Raw genomic sequence first — 14,725 nt, 5'->3', positions numbered from 1 at the left:
GATATTAAATTCAAATAGTTAATATCAGTAACAACAATGATCAATATAAATATCGGCAACATTTAGCTACTTAAGATTATGTTTTTTTATGTAAAAATAAAATAAAATAATGAATTCTCTCAAATAATTATGTATATGTTTAAGATTTTAAGACTCAAAGATATTATGATTGATTGACATTTGGGCTATGTCAAAGTTCTAGAGTGGAACAAGACTAAAACCCATGTTTATGTGTTTTCACAATTAGTTTATTTCATTAAATGACATAATATATTGTCTCTTTTCTCTTAACTATTTTTATAGAAGTCTGAGGTAGGGGCCTGAGAATTGACTGAGCATCACAGCAACTGATTAATTCTTAAATTAATACTATTGACTAAATCATTTCTGATTTAATAAATACTTGAAATGATATTTTAGGAAAAAATGTTTAGTTATATTGCCATTTAATTTAGACTGTATCTGCTTCAAAATATTTGTAAAAGATTATATAACTAAGATACGATTTCAAAATGATACAAGACATCGATTTTGTTAAGTTTTATATTAAACTCTTCCTTTGCAGTGTGGGTAGTTTCATAAACAGGTTCCATATATGTAGATAGACAGTAATTTACCAGGTGGACATTTTTGTCAAATTTTTAAATGCAAATTTAACTCGGGAAATTTGATTTTTCGTATTTTCACAATTAGCCAACTTTGAATGTTTTTATATTAAAATTATTTGATGAAATAATCAAATGACATGTATTTTTATGAGTTCTTATGTCCTATTAGACCTGAAATTAGAATTGCTGGTTTTTTTTGTAGTCAAGTAATAATTATTTCTTATATTAATTAAAAGAGTATTTATCTTAAAGAAAAGGTCTATAAATATTATATTATGTTGCTTTACAGATGCTCCCAAGTTCATATCAAACCAAACAATTTATTACTCTTGGGAAGGAAATCCAATCAATATAAGCTGTGATGTAAAATCTAATCCACCAGCATCGGTCCATTGGAGAAGAGAGAAATTAGTCTTACCAGCTAAAAACACCACTAATTTGAAGACATATAGTTCAGGGAGAAAGGTGATATTAGAGGTAAGTCTTTACGTACATATTAATATTATTTTAGCAATTATCTACTATTTCAGAATATGTTTAAAGATCTTAATACATTTATGTATTATGTTTATATTATAAAATATATAGAAAACCAATGTATCTATTTCATGTTTGCTTAAAGGGATAGTTTATGTATTTGGATTATGGATCTTTAATGATTAACATCTCATTATTTATATATAAAAATGGATGTCAACTCTTGAGGGAAAATTTTCAATTTCAGTGTTGATACTAGTCATTGATTCTGTGGTTACACAGTCCTTCTCCTTAAATGCTATCTACTGGCTGTATATTTACAAGTTCCTAAATAAACAAGATTTACTTGTTCAATGCCTCATTTTATTTTATTTTTTAAATAAAGACAGTAAATAATTGTTTTTGTATTGCCCAGTCCCTGTCCCTTAAATTCTGTTTGAATTACTAAATAAAATACCTTTTATTTAATAATTGCAGATCACATATGTGTATATATCAGTTCCCAAAGTTTACATACATCTGTGGCAATGATCATCAGCCCTTCCAGTTTATGATGCTTTGTTTCAGAATAATTGAGAATCTTCCACAGACAGCCTTATTTAGCTAAATAGATGGTACATTTCCCCTCTAATTCCATTTACATAAATTGTAAAAATTCCTATTTTGAAATACCACCTGATATCTGTAGTGGGTTCACTTCAAAATATTCTTCTCATTGGTGCCATATTAACTCTTCTGCCTGCTAATCGGACTTAGTAAAATGTTTGGTTGATAAAAGGGTTTAGACATCACTTTCCCAAATGTTTGCATAACTGACAGATAATTAACCCACTTTGTCTAGATCAATTTAAATTGATTTCTTTGTAACTGTATTAGATGAACTAGCTATTGGCGAATTGACATAGAAGTCAATTTCAGAAATACATTTGGGCAGATTTAACTTAAATTTTAAATGTTTAACCACAGTTAAAAACTGAAGTTAGATTTCACTGAAGTTTTGGGGAATGTATTAGTGTGCTCGAGCTGCTATAACAAAATAGCACAAACTGCATGGCTTAAATAACAGAAACCTTCCCCTGCACTGCCCACAACACACACATTTCTGGAAGCTCAAAGTCAAAGACCAACGTGCCAGAAATATTGGTTTCTGGTGAAACTTTTCTTTGTGTCTCTTCTTATTAAGACATCAGAACACATTCTATGCCCTCAGTTAACCTTAATCACAACCTTAAAGACCCTATCTCCAAATACAGTCATCTTAGTGGTCAAGGATTCAACTTATGAGTTTTATGGAGTAATACAAGTCAGTCTCAACACGTAAATATAAGTTTATGTTTCAGTGATAGACTAATCTGTAATTTCTGCTTTACTTTATCTTGCCACATTTAAGTTTTGGGATAGCTCATAATTCTTCATAGTCAATATCAAGCAACATTTTATAAATTCGACGTTTAAATATTTTATTTATACAAGTTTCTAGTGTTACTTAATCGGTTTCCTAAATAGCATTCTTCCTTATCCCAAACTGAAAACTAAGCAATTTTTGTTTGCTTTTCACATAACCAGGTAATCTCTTGGTTAAAACATTGACCTTGAGCACATACTTTTTATGTGCACACTATTTAAAAATATATAAATTTAAATCCAGAATAAAAGATATAAATGTGTAGCTAACACTATTGAAAGACAGAATAAGACAAAACAACACTTAAAAAAGAAAAAACAATAATAAGAAGGACTAATTTTAAATTAGTAACAATTAGTAGCATATATAGTTGCTTGGGATAGTATATTATTATTAATTTTCATTTAGTAGTTATGATAATAGTCATATAATTATTAATTTTTATGACCATATTATAAAATATATAAAAAGTTAAGTTTACAATGAATAATAAGTTGGTCAATAGTCATTTCTTGAATTGATTTTTAAAGGTTTTTTCTTTTCCTTTGATTAAATATATATTCAAAATTTTAAATTTATGAATTTTAAATATAAAATATTCTATAACTCCTTTGGGTTACTACCAATAAATGCATCTGTAAAAGTCATGAAAACTTTTTTTGTTAATGTTCCTGAGCACTCCTCTGAAATGAGACAACTATTCAATATATGACAAAAATCGATACAGGAGTTTATAATGGGTTGATTGGAATGATACTCTGCTTTACATCACCTGTATTGCTGTTCCTTGTCCTAGTAAGGATAGTAATTGTTAAATAAGTGGTTTTTTCACCATTAATACATACAAAGTGAAAATCAAGTCTTTGAAAGTGTAGGAAAAAAACTAGCAAGCTTTTTCATTAACATTGTACTCTCAGCTTATACTGTGATGTTTAAAACTGCATTTGTCGATCTATTATATTCTGTCAAAGCCCAACATCTTAAGTGAATTTGAATTATTTTAACTGCATATTAAAACATGACAAGGTATATTATAAGTAGTGTTCCTAGTACTTCCATGATAAATAGCTGCACTAATTTGCATATTGAAACATTTAAATATTTTTAAATTACTGTTTTATACCATATCTTTGTTATATATTATCTAATATTTTGAAAAACTCATCTATTATTTTGTCGTGCCAGGATAGAGTATAAAATCACTATGGACTTTACCTTTATATCACTTTCTTAGAAAATGCCAAATATGCTGAGTCACATGATTTGGCCACATTTTTTACTAGATCTGTGCTTTTTTTTTTTTTTAAATCTGTGCTACTAATCTGTATTTGCTAATTATACAACATGATAAATAATTATCTTTAATAGGTAAACTCCTAAGAAGTAAAAACAAAAATGAATTGAGCCTTTTAAAAATCATTCCAATGTGAAAATGAATTTATTTAAATTACTTTATTATTCCTGAGGGGCTATATAATAGTGACAATTCTTTGTCATGGCAATCCTGTTTCTGCATTGTATTCAGTACATAGTCTTCTCTATGGAATATGAAAATAACTTCCCGAGATGCCTGCAGAATAAGAAAAAAATTTTGTTAAATTATTTTTCATTAGTAAAATTATTTTTGAATTAAATTTGCCTGGTTTATTAAAAACTAAATGTAAGTAAAATGAATATTTAATCACTTAGGAAAAAACTTTTAAGAGTTTTTAAAACTTCTAATCCTTAAACCTATGACTTATTTCTAGATGGACAGCTGACTAGAAAATGAATGACATGGCCTTTCATACCCTTTCAGAATTACCTCTTCGATGGAACTCAAAATTGTACTTTTAGTTAATAGCCTCCTATTTCCACAAAATCATTTTCCCTCTTTTAGGATAGAGTTGAAATTAACAACAACTCTTCTTTTAAGCATATTCTCTCTTAATAATAGTTACTGGGACAGCAAATTTTGTCTATCACTGTCATCAAATCTCTTTTCAAATTGGTACTTTAGAATTTCAGTACATTAGAATTGCAGGGTTGGTCCCAATATTCAGCAATAAAATCCCAATAGGTTAACTTAATTATGGACTTCAAATATGTGAGGATTTAAGGTCAGCTATGTTCTAACTAAAATGAAAGAGAATGACAGGAATTGAGCAGAAATGAAGACAAGATATCAAGATCCCAGGCCTGTCTTCAAGGATTGCAACACAAGGACAATGTTTCCTGCAAAACACCATCCTGGAGAGATTTTTCTTTTTGAATAAATTTTCATCTTTCGTTAATATTTTATGTTAAATAATATCATAAGACGGAGAGATTTGATGTTTTGAGCCTTTCTTGAACTTTAAATCTGCCTGATCTTAAAGTATTAACAATGCTTCTGGTGCAAGTTTTCTGTTTTGAAGTTCACATCCACCATAACTGCAAAATATATATTTTTCAAACTATGTACTATTTTCTGAAATGTACATATATAAATATCTAATAATTTTTTTCTGTTCAATAGATGTACCAAAAGGGTGGCATTTATCTACTTTATCTACTTCATAAATTAATAGACAAATTATATTTACCTAGTCCTTTGGATAGTATAATTCCATAGATTACATCTTAAAAGGATTTTTATTACTTACTAATATTCACTTGATATAGAAAAAAGTTATGGCAAGCAGTTGTGGTTATTAAACTTGTGTAAAGATGATAGGCATATTAGAGTCTATTTTAAAACTTCAATACTATTGTTTTAAAATAGTAAAACTTTTATTACTATAATTATTTTAGATTGCACCTACATCTGACAATGACTTTGGACGATATAACTGTACAGCCACAAACCGTATAGGAACAAGATTTCAGGAATACATTCTTGCTTTGGCTGGTGAGTATAGCACAATAATTTCTGAAAATCAAACACTGTTTCTGTAAGTAAATAGTTTTTACATTTCAATAAGTCATGATTTGGGTTATTATTCTAAAAATGATATAGTGCTTAAAATTTTGGTAAGGTTGTATCTGACATATAGTGAGGACTTAGAATATATTTACAGGTCAAAATTGATTTTAAATCCTCCAACTTTATAAATAAAATATGTAGGAAAGACATAGAAAATGTTGTAAGAAATCAAATTATATTTATAATAAGAATCCTGTCAAAAATTAAAATTAAAAGACAACTTGAGAGGAAATAAAAAATGAATATGTTTTAATATTCTAAACTTGAAAATGGAAATTATAAGCTTATTTTTAAGGAAATTAGAAAATTTAGAGTTATATAACTTTTTCAAAAGTCTCATATGGATAAATCACTAGCTTGTACCCTAAAACTTAAAGATATAGAAATAATGTGTAGAGTAAATTTATTTTTAACTAGAAATATAGCTATGTTTTAGTTATATGTTTATATATTATATATGTATACACACATATATATTTAAATTTTGCCATTATGTTTTACAAGACTAATTAGAAATTTGGAAATATTCATGTTTTATGCTTTCTGTAGCTCAAATGATGCAAAAATATGATTTGTCTTTCAAGATCAGGTAGATAAATATTAGAAAATTATTGAATTCTTATGTTTTAATAGAATAAATAGCTTTCATGAAAATATTTTAAAACATTTTCTAATTAGAGTTCTTATATATAACTACAATTTTACATTAAGTTATGAAAGATATTTTTTATTCCTATGAGAATAAATTTACAAAAGTCATGAAATTTGTTCTAAAACAAAAAGAAGTACAAAGCTTAAAATACTCAAATTATTATGGAACTGGAAAATCTATTATCGTCTAATTTAAGTTTTACTACATTGAGAAATAAGGGAGAATAGGGATTGTAGGAAAGAGTTTTAGGGAAGAAAGCCGGAAGGAAGAAATTAAGGAGAGAAGGAGATAAGGCAAGTGGGAAAGGAGGGGGAGGCAGAGGATAAAGGAAGGAAATAAACTAATATTTATTGTCTACCATAAAGTTATTAGAAAATTAATCTCAGTGAAAATCACGGGAAGAAGACTCTGCATTTAGGAATATGAATTCACCATTATACAAGCAAATTAAATTCTAGAAAAATGATATGTGTTCTTTTATCAAAATTTATTGATAATAAATTGAATTATCATTTGTACTTTTAAGAAACATTCACTACTTGTATTAATTTTGAGTCTTAGAAAATTAAATGATTTTTGTAATTAGCATAAAGTTTTTATAAATAACTAGATATATGATCAATATATGTATATATAACTATAAGATATCATTATACGCTGTCATATATTACATTTTTCACAAATGATACAGTTTTCTCTTTAAATAAAACTTGATAAATGACCAAAATTTATTTTAGTTTTTTAGATTTTATAATTCAAAAAGTATGTTAAAAAAATAACAGAACGTTATATTGATGAGATTTAAACAACTAATTAAATTCACTGGAAACATTTAATATTTATCACCTTCATATTTCACATTATTTACTTCAGTGCTTTTCATTGAAAAACATATTTGATACCTATCATTCTAATGATGATATAAAGTAAGTGAGCTTCTCTCTGTCCAATTATAATAAAAAATAGAAAATGTGCCTTTAAGAGACAGAATGTTATTGGAAATATTTTTGAATACTGCAATTCTCCTAATATTTCAAAATTTTGTGAAAAATGCAGGCTAAAACTTTGTTTTAGAAGAAGGTCGATTCAACTTAAATTGTTCTGAAGATATAAAAGTATATTAGACACTGAGACTTAGTTAAGAAACATACACTTAAACATCAGCACTTACAGGTATGATTCCTTTAATGGGACCCCTTCATTTAATGCTTATAAAATTTGCTTTCCTGTAGAATCTGAACACTGTAAGTCTAATGTGATTTTAAATAAAATAAAAGATACATATATATATATAAATTTAATATTTCAAAATATATATTAGTATAACAGCTTGATATTTTATTCACCTATTTGGACTAATAAAAGGTCAAGATTATTTAACATATAATATTTTACACCTGTAACAGATTACTTTGCTTCCAAAGAGCAGTAAATTAAAACACCCAGAATTTAACATGAAATTATTTGCTACACATTCAGTGAAAAATGTAGAAAAAAGCTACTTTTTAACTTTTTTTTCTTCAAAAATCTTATTTCTTTCCTCCTTTCTTCTTTGTTTCTTCCTTCCTCCCTCCCTCCCTCCCTCCCTCCCTCCCTCCCTCCCTTCCTTCCTTCCTTCCTTCCCTCCCTCGCTCCCTCCTTCCTTCCTTTCCTTTTGTCTCCCATTCTGAATAAATAAGTTCTACGTCTGGGCAAGGCAGGCATCTGTGTGAAGTTGGGGTGAAGTACAGAAGCCTGTCATGGGGTGTCAGACCCCAAGCAGAGTGAATGGAATAAAAGGGGACTTCTGTTGTTTAGAGCGGGATGTTCTGGCCCAGGCAGGGTGTAAAAGATATCTAGTGGTGTGTGTGCATGTGGGTGTGTGTGAGTGTGTGTGTGTGTGTGTGTGTGTGTGTGGGTGTGTGTGTGTGTGGGTGTGTGTGAGTGTGTGTGTGTGTGTGTGTGTGTGTGTTCAGCTATTTCTACAAGGAGCTTCCTTTTGCTTGAATTGTTACTTAGAAAATCATTTCTGAGCTCTATCTGCTGGGAGGACTTGGGAGCTGCAATATCCCAATAGCAAAGAGCATACCTGGTAGCCAGATTTTGGTTTTGAAATAGCATTCTTCACTAATGTTAACCAGGACTCCTAATAAAAATTGCTGATTCTAAAATTGGGACAGAGAAAATACAAGATAAGCCTGGAACAATACATTGTGACATAAAGAAAGGGGGAAAAAATTTAAAGGGACATGTTAAAACATCCATAAGCCGAATGCGAAAAACATTGCAATGTAAATTAATTCAGCTAAGGCTCATCAGTGGTTGCTAAAGCAAGTATGTGAAAGTTAGATAAGAAAAAAATATAAATATAAATAGTTTTAAAGTAGAAGATCCCACTTTTATTAAAGAATCAGTTAGCATCATCAGTAACGAGAAAATTAAATGGGTACTATCAGAAAGAGGCATCAGGAAGAACACAGAATTACTAGGGTGATAGTCATGCCAAAAATGCATAGTCAGAATCTAGTATGAGGAAATATGAGACAAATACAAATTGACATACCATATACAAAATAACTGATATTCCAAGTGTCAAAATCATGAAAATAAAGGAATGATCAAGGAAACTTCCCAGACTAAAAGACAGTAAAGAAAAATAAATAAATAAATAAATAAATAAATAAATAAATAAATATGATAATTACTATTATTACATGCATTCATGCATCTTTTGTTATAAATAATTGTATTGGAATGATGGGTACAATTCGATTGAAGTTTTTGGATTATATGGCAGTTTATTTGTTTTCTAAAGCTTGTGTAGGAAAATGTTTTAATTTAGTTAATACCTGCTAGAGTTGGCATCATGTAAACTTACTCTAAATGTTTCAGATAAAAATTATTTCTATGCAATATTCTTTCAAATTTTTATAAATAAGAAATTATTTTAAAAGAAAAATAAAAAAAGAAACTAAGTTCAATAAACAAGTATCCATAAAATAAAGTAACTTTAGAAATGCAACATAACTTGATTGTGAACATAGGTATTATTCTTAATAAAATTCATTCATACCTTTTTTGCGTGTGTATATATTGTTTCATATGTAATTCTGCAAATGATTTTAAAATATTAAAAATAACATTTTTACATGTTAAATAATTATTCAGAGACAACTAGTATTTTGAAATATGCAGGTGAAATTATTTATTTTCAAACAGAGCAATTTATTTAGACATCTCTTTTCAATCTCTTAATAGTATGATGATAGGATAGTTCTTAACAATGTAGATATACTCTTTATTTAGTAACAGCACAAATATAAAAGGGTGTAAAATTTGGCATACAGACACCACTTAAGAACTGGATATTTCACCTGCATGCCTCCCACTTCTTTTGTCATTGTCTCTGTGGTGAAAAGTACAGGCGGATAAATTTCTAGTAAGAAGACAGGAGTTATTTGCTATACTGAATCGAGCTATCATTACCATAATTCTCATAGCTCAAGGAAGTACATGAGATGTTATTGTTCCTATTTTACAGAAGAAATATACATTCAGAAATTAGATGATATATAACAACACAGTTTGTTATTGTCATATCTGCTATTATTATCATTTAAAGAATGAATAGGATAAAATATTGACTAGATCAAAATGACTCTGTGAGCAAAGCATCAGCCTGAGTGTGTCATCCCTGTTTGTGGCATTTCCTACATGTGATCTTAATGGGTCACAGGTTCTTTTTTAAAAAATATTCTCACAACTAATACTAAGGAACCTGAGATTGTTCACTTCTCTAATGATACTAAAAAAAAAAAAAAAAAAAAAAAAAAAAGATTTTTAACTTTTCTTGGAATAAATTAGAAAAACCCTGAATGGATTCTTTCTATTAAACTCTATCTTCATATTCATGAGCAAAGATTGGTCCAGTCTTCTTGGACTTTTTTCCATCTTTAGACAATTAAAACAAATACTTTTTACATAATCGTATAGGAAATACAAGATATTTTCGACATGTGTTTGATAGCCAACTTTGTATTAACTTTTTACCAAAATGTCAAATACAAATGCAATTAGAGACAGAAAGAGAGAAAGATGTTTTTAAAGAAACTTCACCATGACTTTTTTCTTTTTTTTTTAATGTACCTCTGAGGTGATAATCTTACTTTCTAGCTAGGAAGCATATTTTTTTTTTTTTTTTTTTTTTTTTTTTTTTTTTATTTAAATACATATCTATCTTGGAGCAAATTTAAAATGTAGAACACATAAGTGTAAATTAAATCGCAACCATGTAATTAACAATTATAATTTCTTCCTTACAGTTTTCTGCTTCTAATAGACCATGATCTGACAAGGCATTCTGTATATTTATATGTACATATTTTTTAAAGTTTTTCTTAAAAGACTTTTACTCTAACTTTCAAACTTCATCTAATGATTTGATTCATAATTTTCTTAACTTTCTTAATTTCATTATTGTCATAGTCAACTTTTATAACTGTAATCTTTTCATATTAAACCTTAATACGATGACCTCATCTTTGCTTCACTAATTGACACTTTTCTGATAAAGTCACCTTCTCCTGAGTGTTTTTAGGGAAGGGACTATGCTGTAAGTTATCAGCAGGCAACACATCCAGCCCTGGGGTGAGGGCGGCTGTCTGATGATGGTTTCAGTACTCCATAGAAGCAATTTCAAGATAAAACTGTTGTGAGGACTAAGTGAGGAACTGAATTCAAAGTACCAGTACATGGCATGTATTCAACAAATTAGCTAGCCACTATGATGATCAAATTATAGTTGATATTGATCACTTTTGGATACCAGTAAATTCGCTCATGTCTTTTTATCTGTAAATGTAGACATTGTAGACCAATGCATACTAAAATCGAATAATGAGATCATGGCCTCACCTATTTTGCCACTTTTATTATTCTTTCTGGTGTCTTGTCCTACATCTTTTTAACAAAACAAAACAAAACAAAAAAACAAACAAACAACAAAAAAAACACTGCTCTTAAGTGAGGTCTCTCATGCTATGCTTCACAATTGATTTTTTTTTTTTTTTAACCTCAGTTCAGGACTCTGTACTTAGCCCATTTAATCCCATCTTGTCAGTTTTGGCTCATCTTTTTAACCTACAAAGACCCTGTCAAATTCAATGTTTTAGCTCTCTTTCAAGATTGATTCAATTCACAAATATCATGAAACAGTCATCTGTATTTTCACCTAAGTCATGGATAAGCCTATACAAGTCATGTTTGAGAATGGAGACATGCTTACAGGTTAAGCTGGGTCAATTGAAGAGAATTCTGTAGCTATGAAATGATAGTCCATCTACTTGTCCTTGTGCCCAGACTGCATTTTATCCAGAACCTTGATCCATAAAATTTGAAAGCAGGTTAAACTTTTAGAAACATCTTCAACTGAATATAAAGCCAGATTTTTTTTTTTTTTCTTTTACATGCTCTGTTTTATTCTCTAGCTTGGAAAAGTCTATGTCTTGTTTCCTTTTCAGAAACTATGAGACAAACTTTTGTGTGTCTACAGAAATTATTTATGGCATTCCTTTAATTTTCTAATACCTGTGCTCCTCTGAAAGAAAAGAAATTAGGATAGCTACATGTTATTTTTTAGGGAATTCATGCTTCATTAATTTCTAATAATCTATTAAATAACTCACACTATAGATATATAGTAAGTTTCTGGTAGGTTCCAGGCACTATTCTAGATCTTGGAAAGCTGAAGATGAATAACATATGGCACCTGATTTTTACAAATAAGAGTAAAGAAGAAAAGGGTTTCGATTGAAGTGCAAATCAAATGCCTGGGGTTACAAAATGAAATTATGATTGGAGCTCTTGGAGAAAGCTTCAAACAGGTATCAATTTTTGAGTCAGGCCTGAAAAACTTAATAGAAACAGGTCCCGTGAAGAAGAAAAGTAAAGATGGAAAGAATCAGGTGACTGTATAAAGGTACCTTGCTGTAAAAAAAATGTGGGCAGTGAAGAAATGAGGCATTCTGTTAAAAGCAGGTAAGAGATTACATTACAGATCTCCTTTATAACATTCATCATTTCTACATTCTGTTATATCCTGTATACAGCAAGGGAAGTTTGGCATTTTCAGTTAGAAAGCAGCACGATCAATTTATAATGAACAACCATCTTGATAACATTGTGGAGACAGATTTCAACATAGCCAATTTCCATGTTTCTCTAAATATTCCAAAATGTATAAATGTATACTCAAATATCCTAAAATAATCTCCTCTATTTCAGCAAAGAGCTCTCTCCACAGATTGCCCCTCATCTTTAAACACTCGAAGCATAGCTCATCTCTGTATTTACTATTTTCTTCCCCTAGTATTTTCATAGGATGTTCTTCTCCTTTAAGTTCTTCATCAAATATTACCTTTTAATTTAATTTTTTTTTTTTGTCATCACTTTCCCCTCTTCATCCATCCTACTTCAAGTTCAGCTTTCTCACCTAAGCTCCTGTCTTTGCCTGTCTGTGTGATAAAAACCTTAGCCACCTTTGGTAAGCAAATGCCATTCCTACTCAGCTAAAGAACATGAACCGCCTCCACTTGGAGCTAGGAGGACTGGACAACCCGAGGTTTAGCTTCATCAGAGCAACAGCAAAGAGGTGAAGGTCCAGACCAGTCCTTACTGCCGTGCTGCTGCATACTGTCTTTCAGTGCCTGAAGGACTGCAGAGGCCTCTGGGAGCAGAGGGTAGGCCCTGGTGCAACCAAGCCTAGCACCTTGGCTGGATACTGACAGCTTCACCTCAGCAGGCATTCACAGGGAGAGCAGCTGGGCCCACCGTTTGACCTGCCTCTGTGTCCACACACATGGGCTCAGGGTTGTGGGCTTACCACCAGCCAGAAGCTCTCCTTCAATAAATACCCTTTAAAAAAATAACTCTGGCTTTGTGTGTTTTTCTTGTGGAGGCCCAAGGGGTGCCAGGTGCTTCCTTTCCCTCCCCTATTGCTTTGACTTCTGCTATAAAGAGAATAAAACTGTTTTATGGAGAGGGGAAGCATGAGCTGGAGACCAGCTCTATCTTTCTAGGAACTTGGACACTATTTAATTAAGAAGGATGCAGAGCCAAAGGGCCTTGAGCAATCCTGCTGTCAGATGGGCAAGGGACAAGTCACTTCTACAGTAAGGATATTCTTGTCAACATAATTAAAAATTATAACACTCCAATCCAAGTAAATGATTTGCTTGTCCTTTGGTACGATGAATATCAATGTAAAAATTATTTTTTAAATGTTGATTTGTTTAGTTTTGTTTTTTGTCTCTTGCCACAGCAGAAAATAACTTAAAAAAAATCATTTCGCCCATATAAATCCTTTCAGCTATGGCATCATTTCTTCGCTCCCCCATCCTCCCTTAACTCTGTTTGCCATACCTAATTACTCTCCCCTCATTCTGTCACAAACTATTGCAGTTAGGTTTTCACCTCCACTGCTCGGTAAAACTCGGTCTCTACTGTTGACCTTCTCGTGCTCAATCCAGTGGTGAGTTCTCAAACCTCATAATTCCTGATCTAGCAGCAGAGCACTACCCACGTGGCCGTGCCTTTCCCTGGAATCGTCTCCACAGCCTCCAGCTTGGCTAGCATGTCACCGTAGCTCCCTGGTTTTCCTCGCACCTCATTGGCCTCTCCGTGTGCTTGTCTTTGCTGGTTGTTCCACATCTCTCTGGACTATTAACAATCACTGTGCCTTAGTTTTTTTTTAACTCTTTTGTTTTATACATAGTCACACCCTTAGTATTCTTCTAAATTTGTATGGATTTAAATACCACCTATATTCTAAGAACTTCAGTTTGGATCTTTTCCCTGAATGCTATGCTTTTATATCCAGCCGCTTAATTCTCTCTCTGCCTAGATGGTCTATAAACAATGCAAAGGTTCGAATGTCCAGATGTCTAAATATAACCTCCTACACTCACCTTTACATATCTTCCTTTGGCGCTATTTCCTATCTCAGTAAGTGGCAATTGTCTCTTTCCAGTTGTTCAGGTCAAAGAACTCACATTCATCTTTCAATCTACCTGAAAAGTATTTCCAGAGTCCCATTGTTCTCATGAAATCAAGCTCTATATTCTAGTTGTTTTTGTTTGCTTTGTTTTGCTTTGCTTTTAATGTGTATTGTTGCATAAATTCCTAAACTTTTCTTCCTGCTTTGGCCTATACCCCTCTAGAGTGTAGTTTAAATTTAAAATGAAGACTGCTCCTTATTATTAAAACAAAAATTAAAGCATGATAATCTGCTCAAAGAATTTTAGTGGCTTACCATTTTGTTCAGAGATGAAGCCATAGTGATTGTTAAGGCCTATCAGGCTTCACAAGGTTTTCCCCAACTTCCTTCACTGGTCCTATCTCAAGTCCATCTCCTTTACCCCCACCTTGATCCTGCTGCTCTCCACAGATTGTCTGCTTCTTTAAACGCCCACGGCATCTCATCTTTGTAGATACTGTTTTCTCTCTCTAGCACTTTTATACATCACTTTTTTTCTCCTTTAGGTCCTTAGTCAGATATTACTTTTTCTGGCAGATATTTTTGTCCACCCAATTTAAATTTGCAACACTTTAACTCTTCTCTCTAACTATCTTTCTTCCCTGATATATTTTTTGTCCACAATATT

General features: G+C 31.0%; 1 protein-coding gene across 2 annotated transcripts in view; it reads left to right on the top strand.

Annotated features, from left to right (window-relative positions):
* The window catches only part of NCAM2 (neural cell adhesion molecule 2), a 395,919-nt gene that overhangs the window by 309,034 nt on the left and 72,160 nt on the right, over positions 1 to 14,725 (top strand). For both annotated transcript variants that reach the window (XM_036218500.1, XM_036218501.1), the window contains exons 10-11: positions 898 to 1,085; positions 5,263 to 5,359. In XM_036218500.1, coding sequence (XP_036074393.1) covers positions 898 to 1,085; positions 5,263 to 5,359 — 285 coding nt within the window. The remainder of the gene's footprint in view (positions 1 to 897; positions 1,086 to 5,262; positions 5,360 to 14,725) is intronic.

The sequence above is a fragment of the Rousettus aegyptiacus genome, unplaced genomic scaffold, assembly GCF_014176215.1.
Source record: "Rousettus aegyptiacus isolate mRouAeg1 unplaced genomic scaffold, mRouAeg1.p scaffold_m13_p_4, whole genome shotgun sequence".
Taxonomy (NCBI): domain Eukaryota; kingdom Metazoa; phylum Chordata; class Mammalia; order Chiroptera; family Pteropodidae; genus Rousettus; species Rousettus aegyptiacus.
This window is presented reverse-complemented; position numbering and strand designations above follow the sequence as displayed.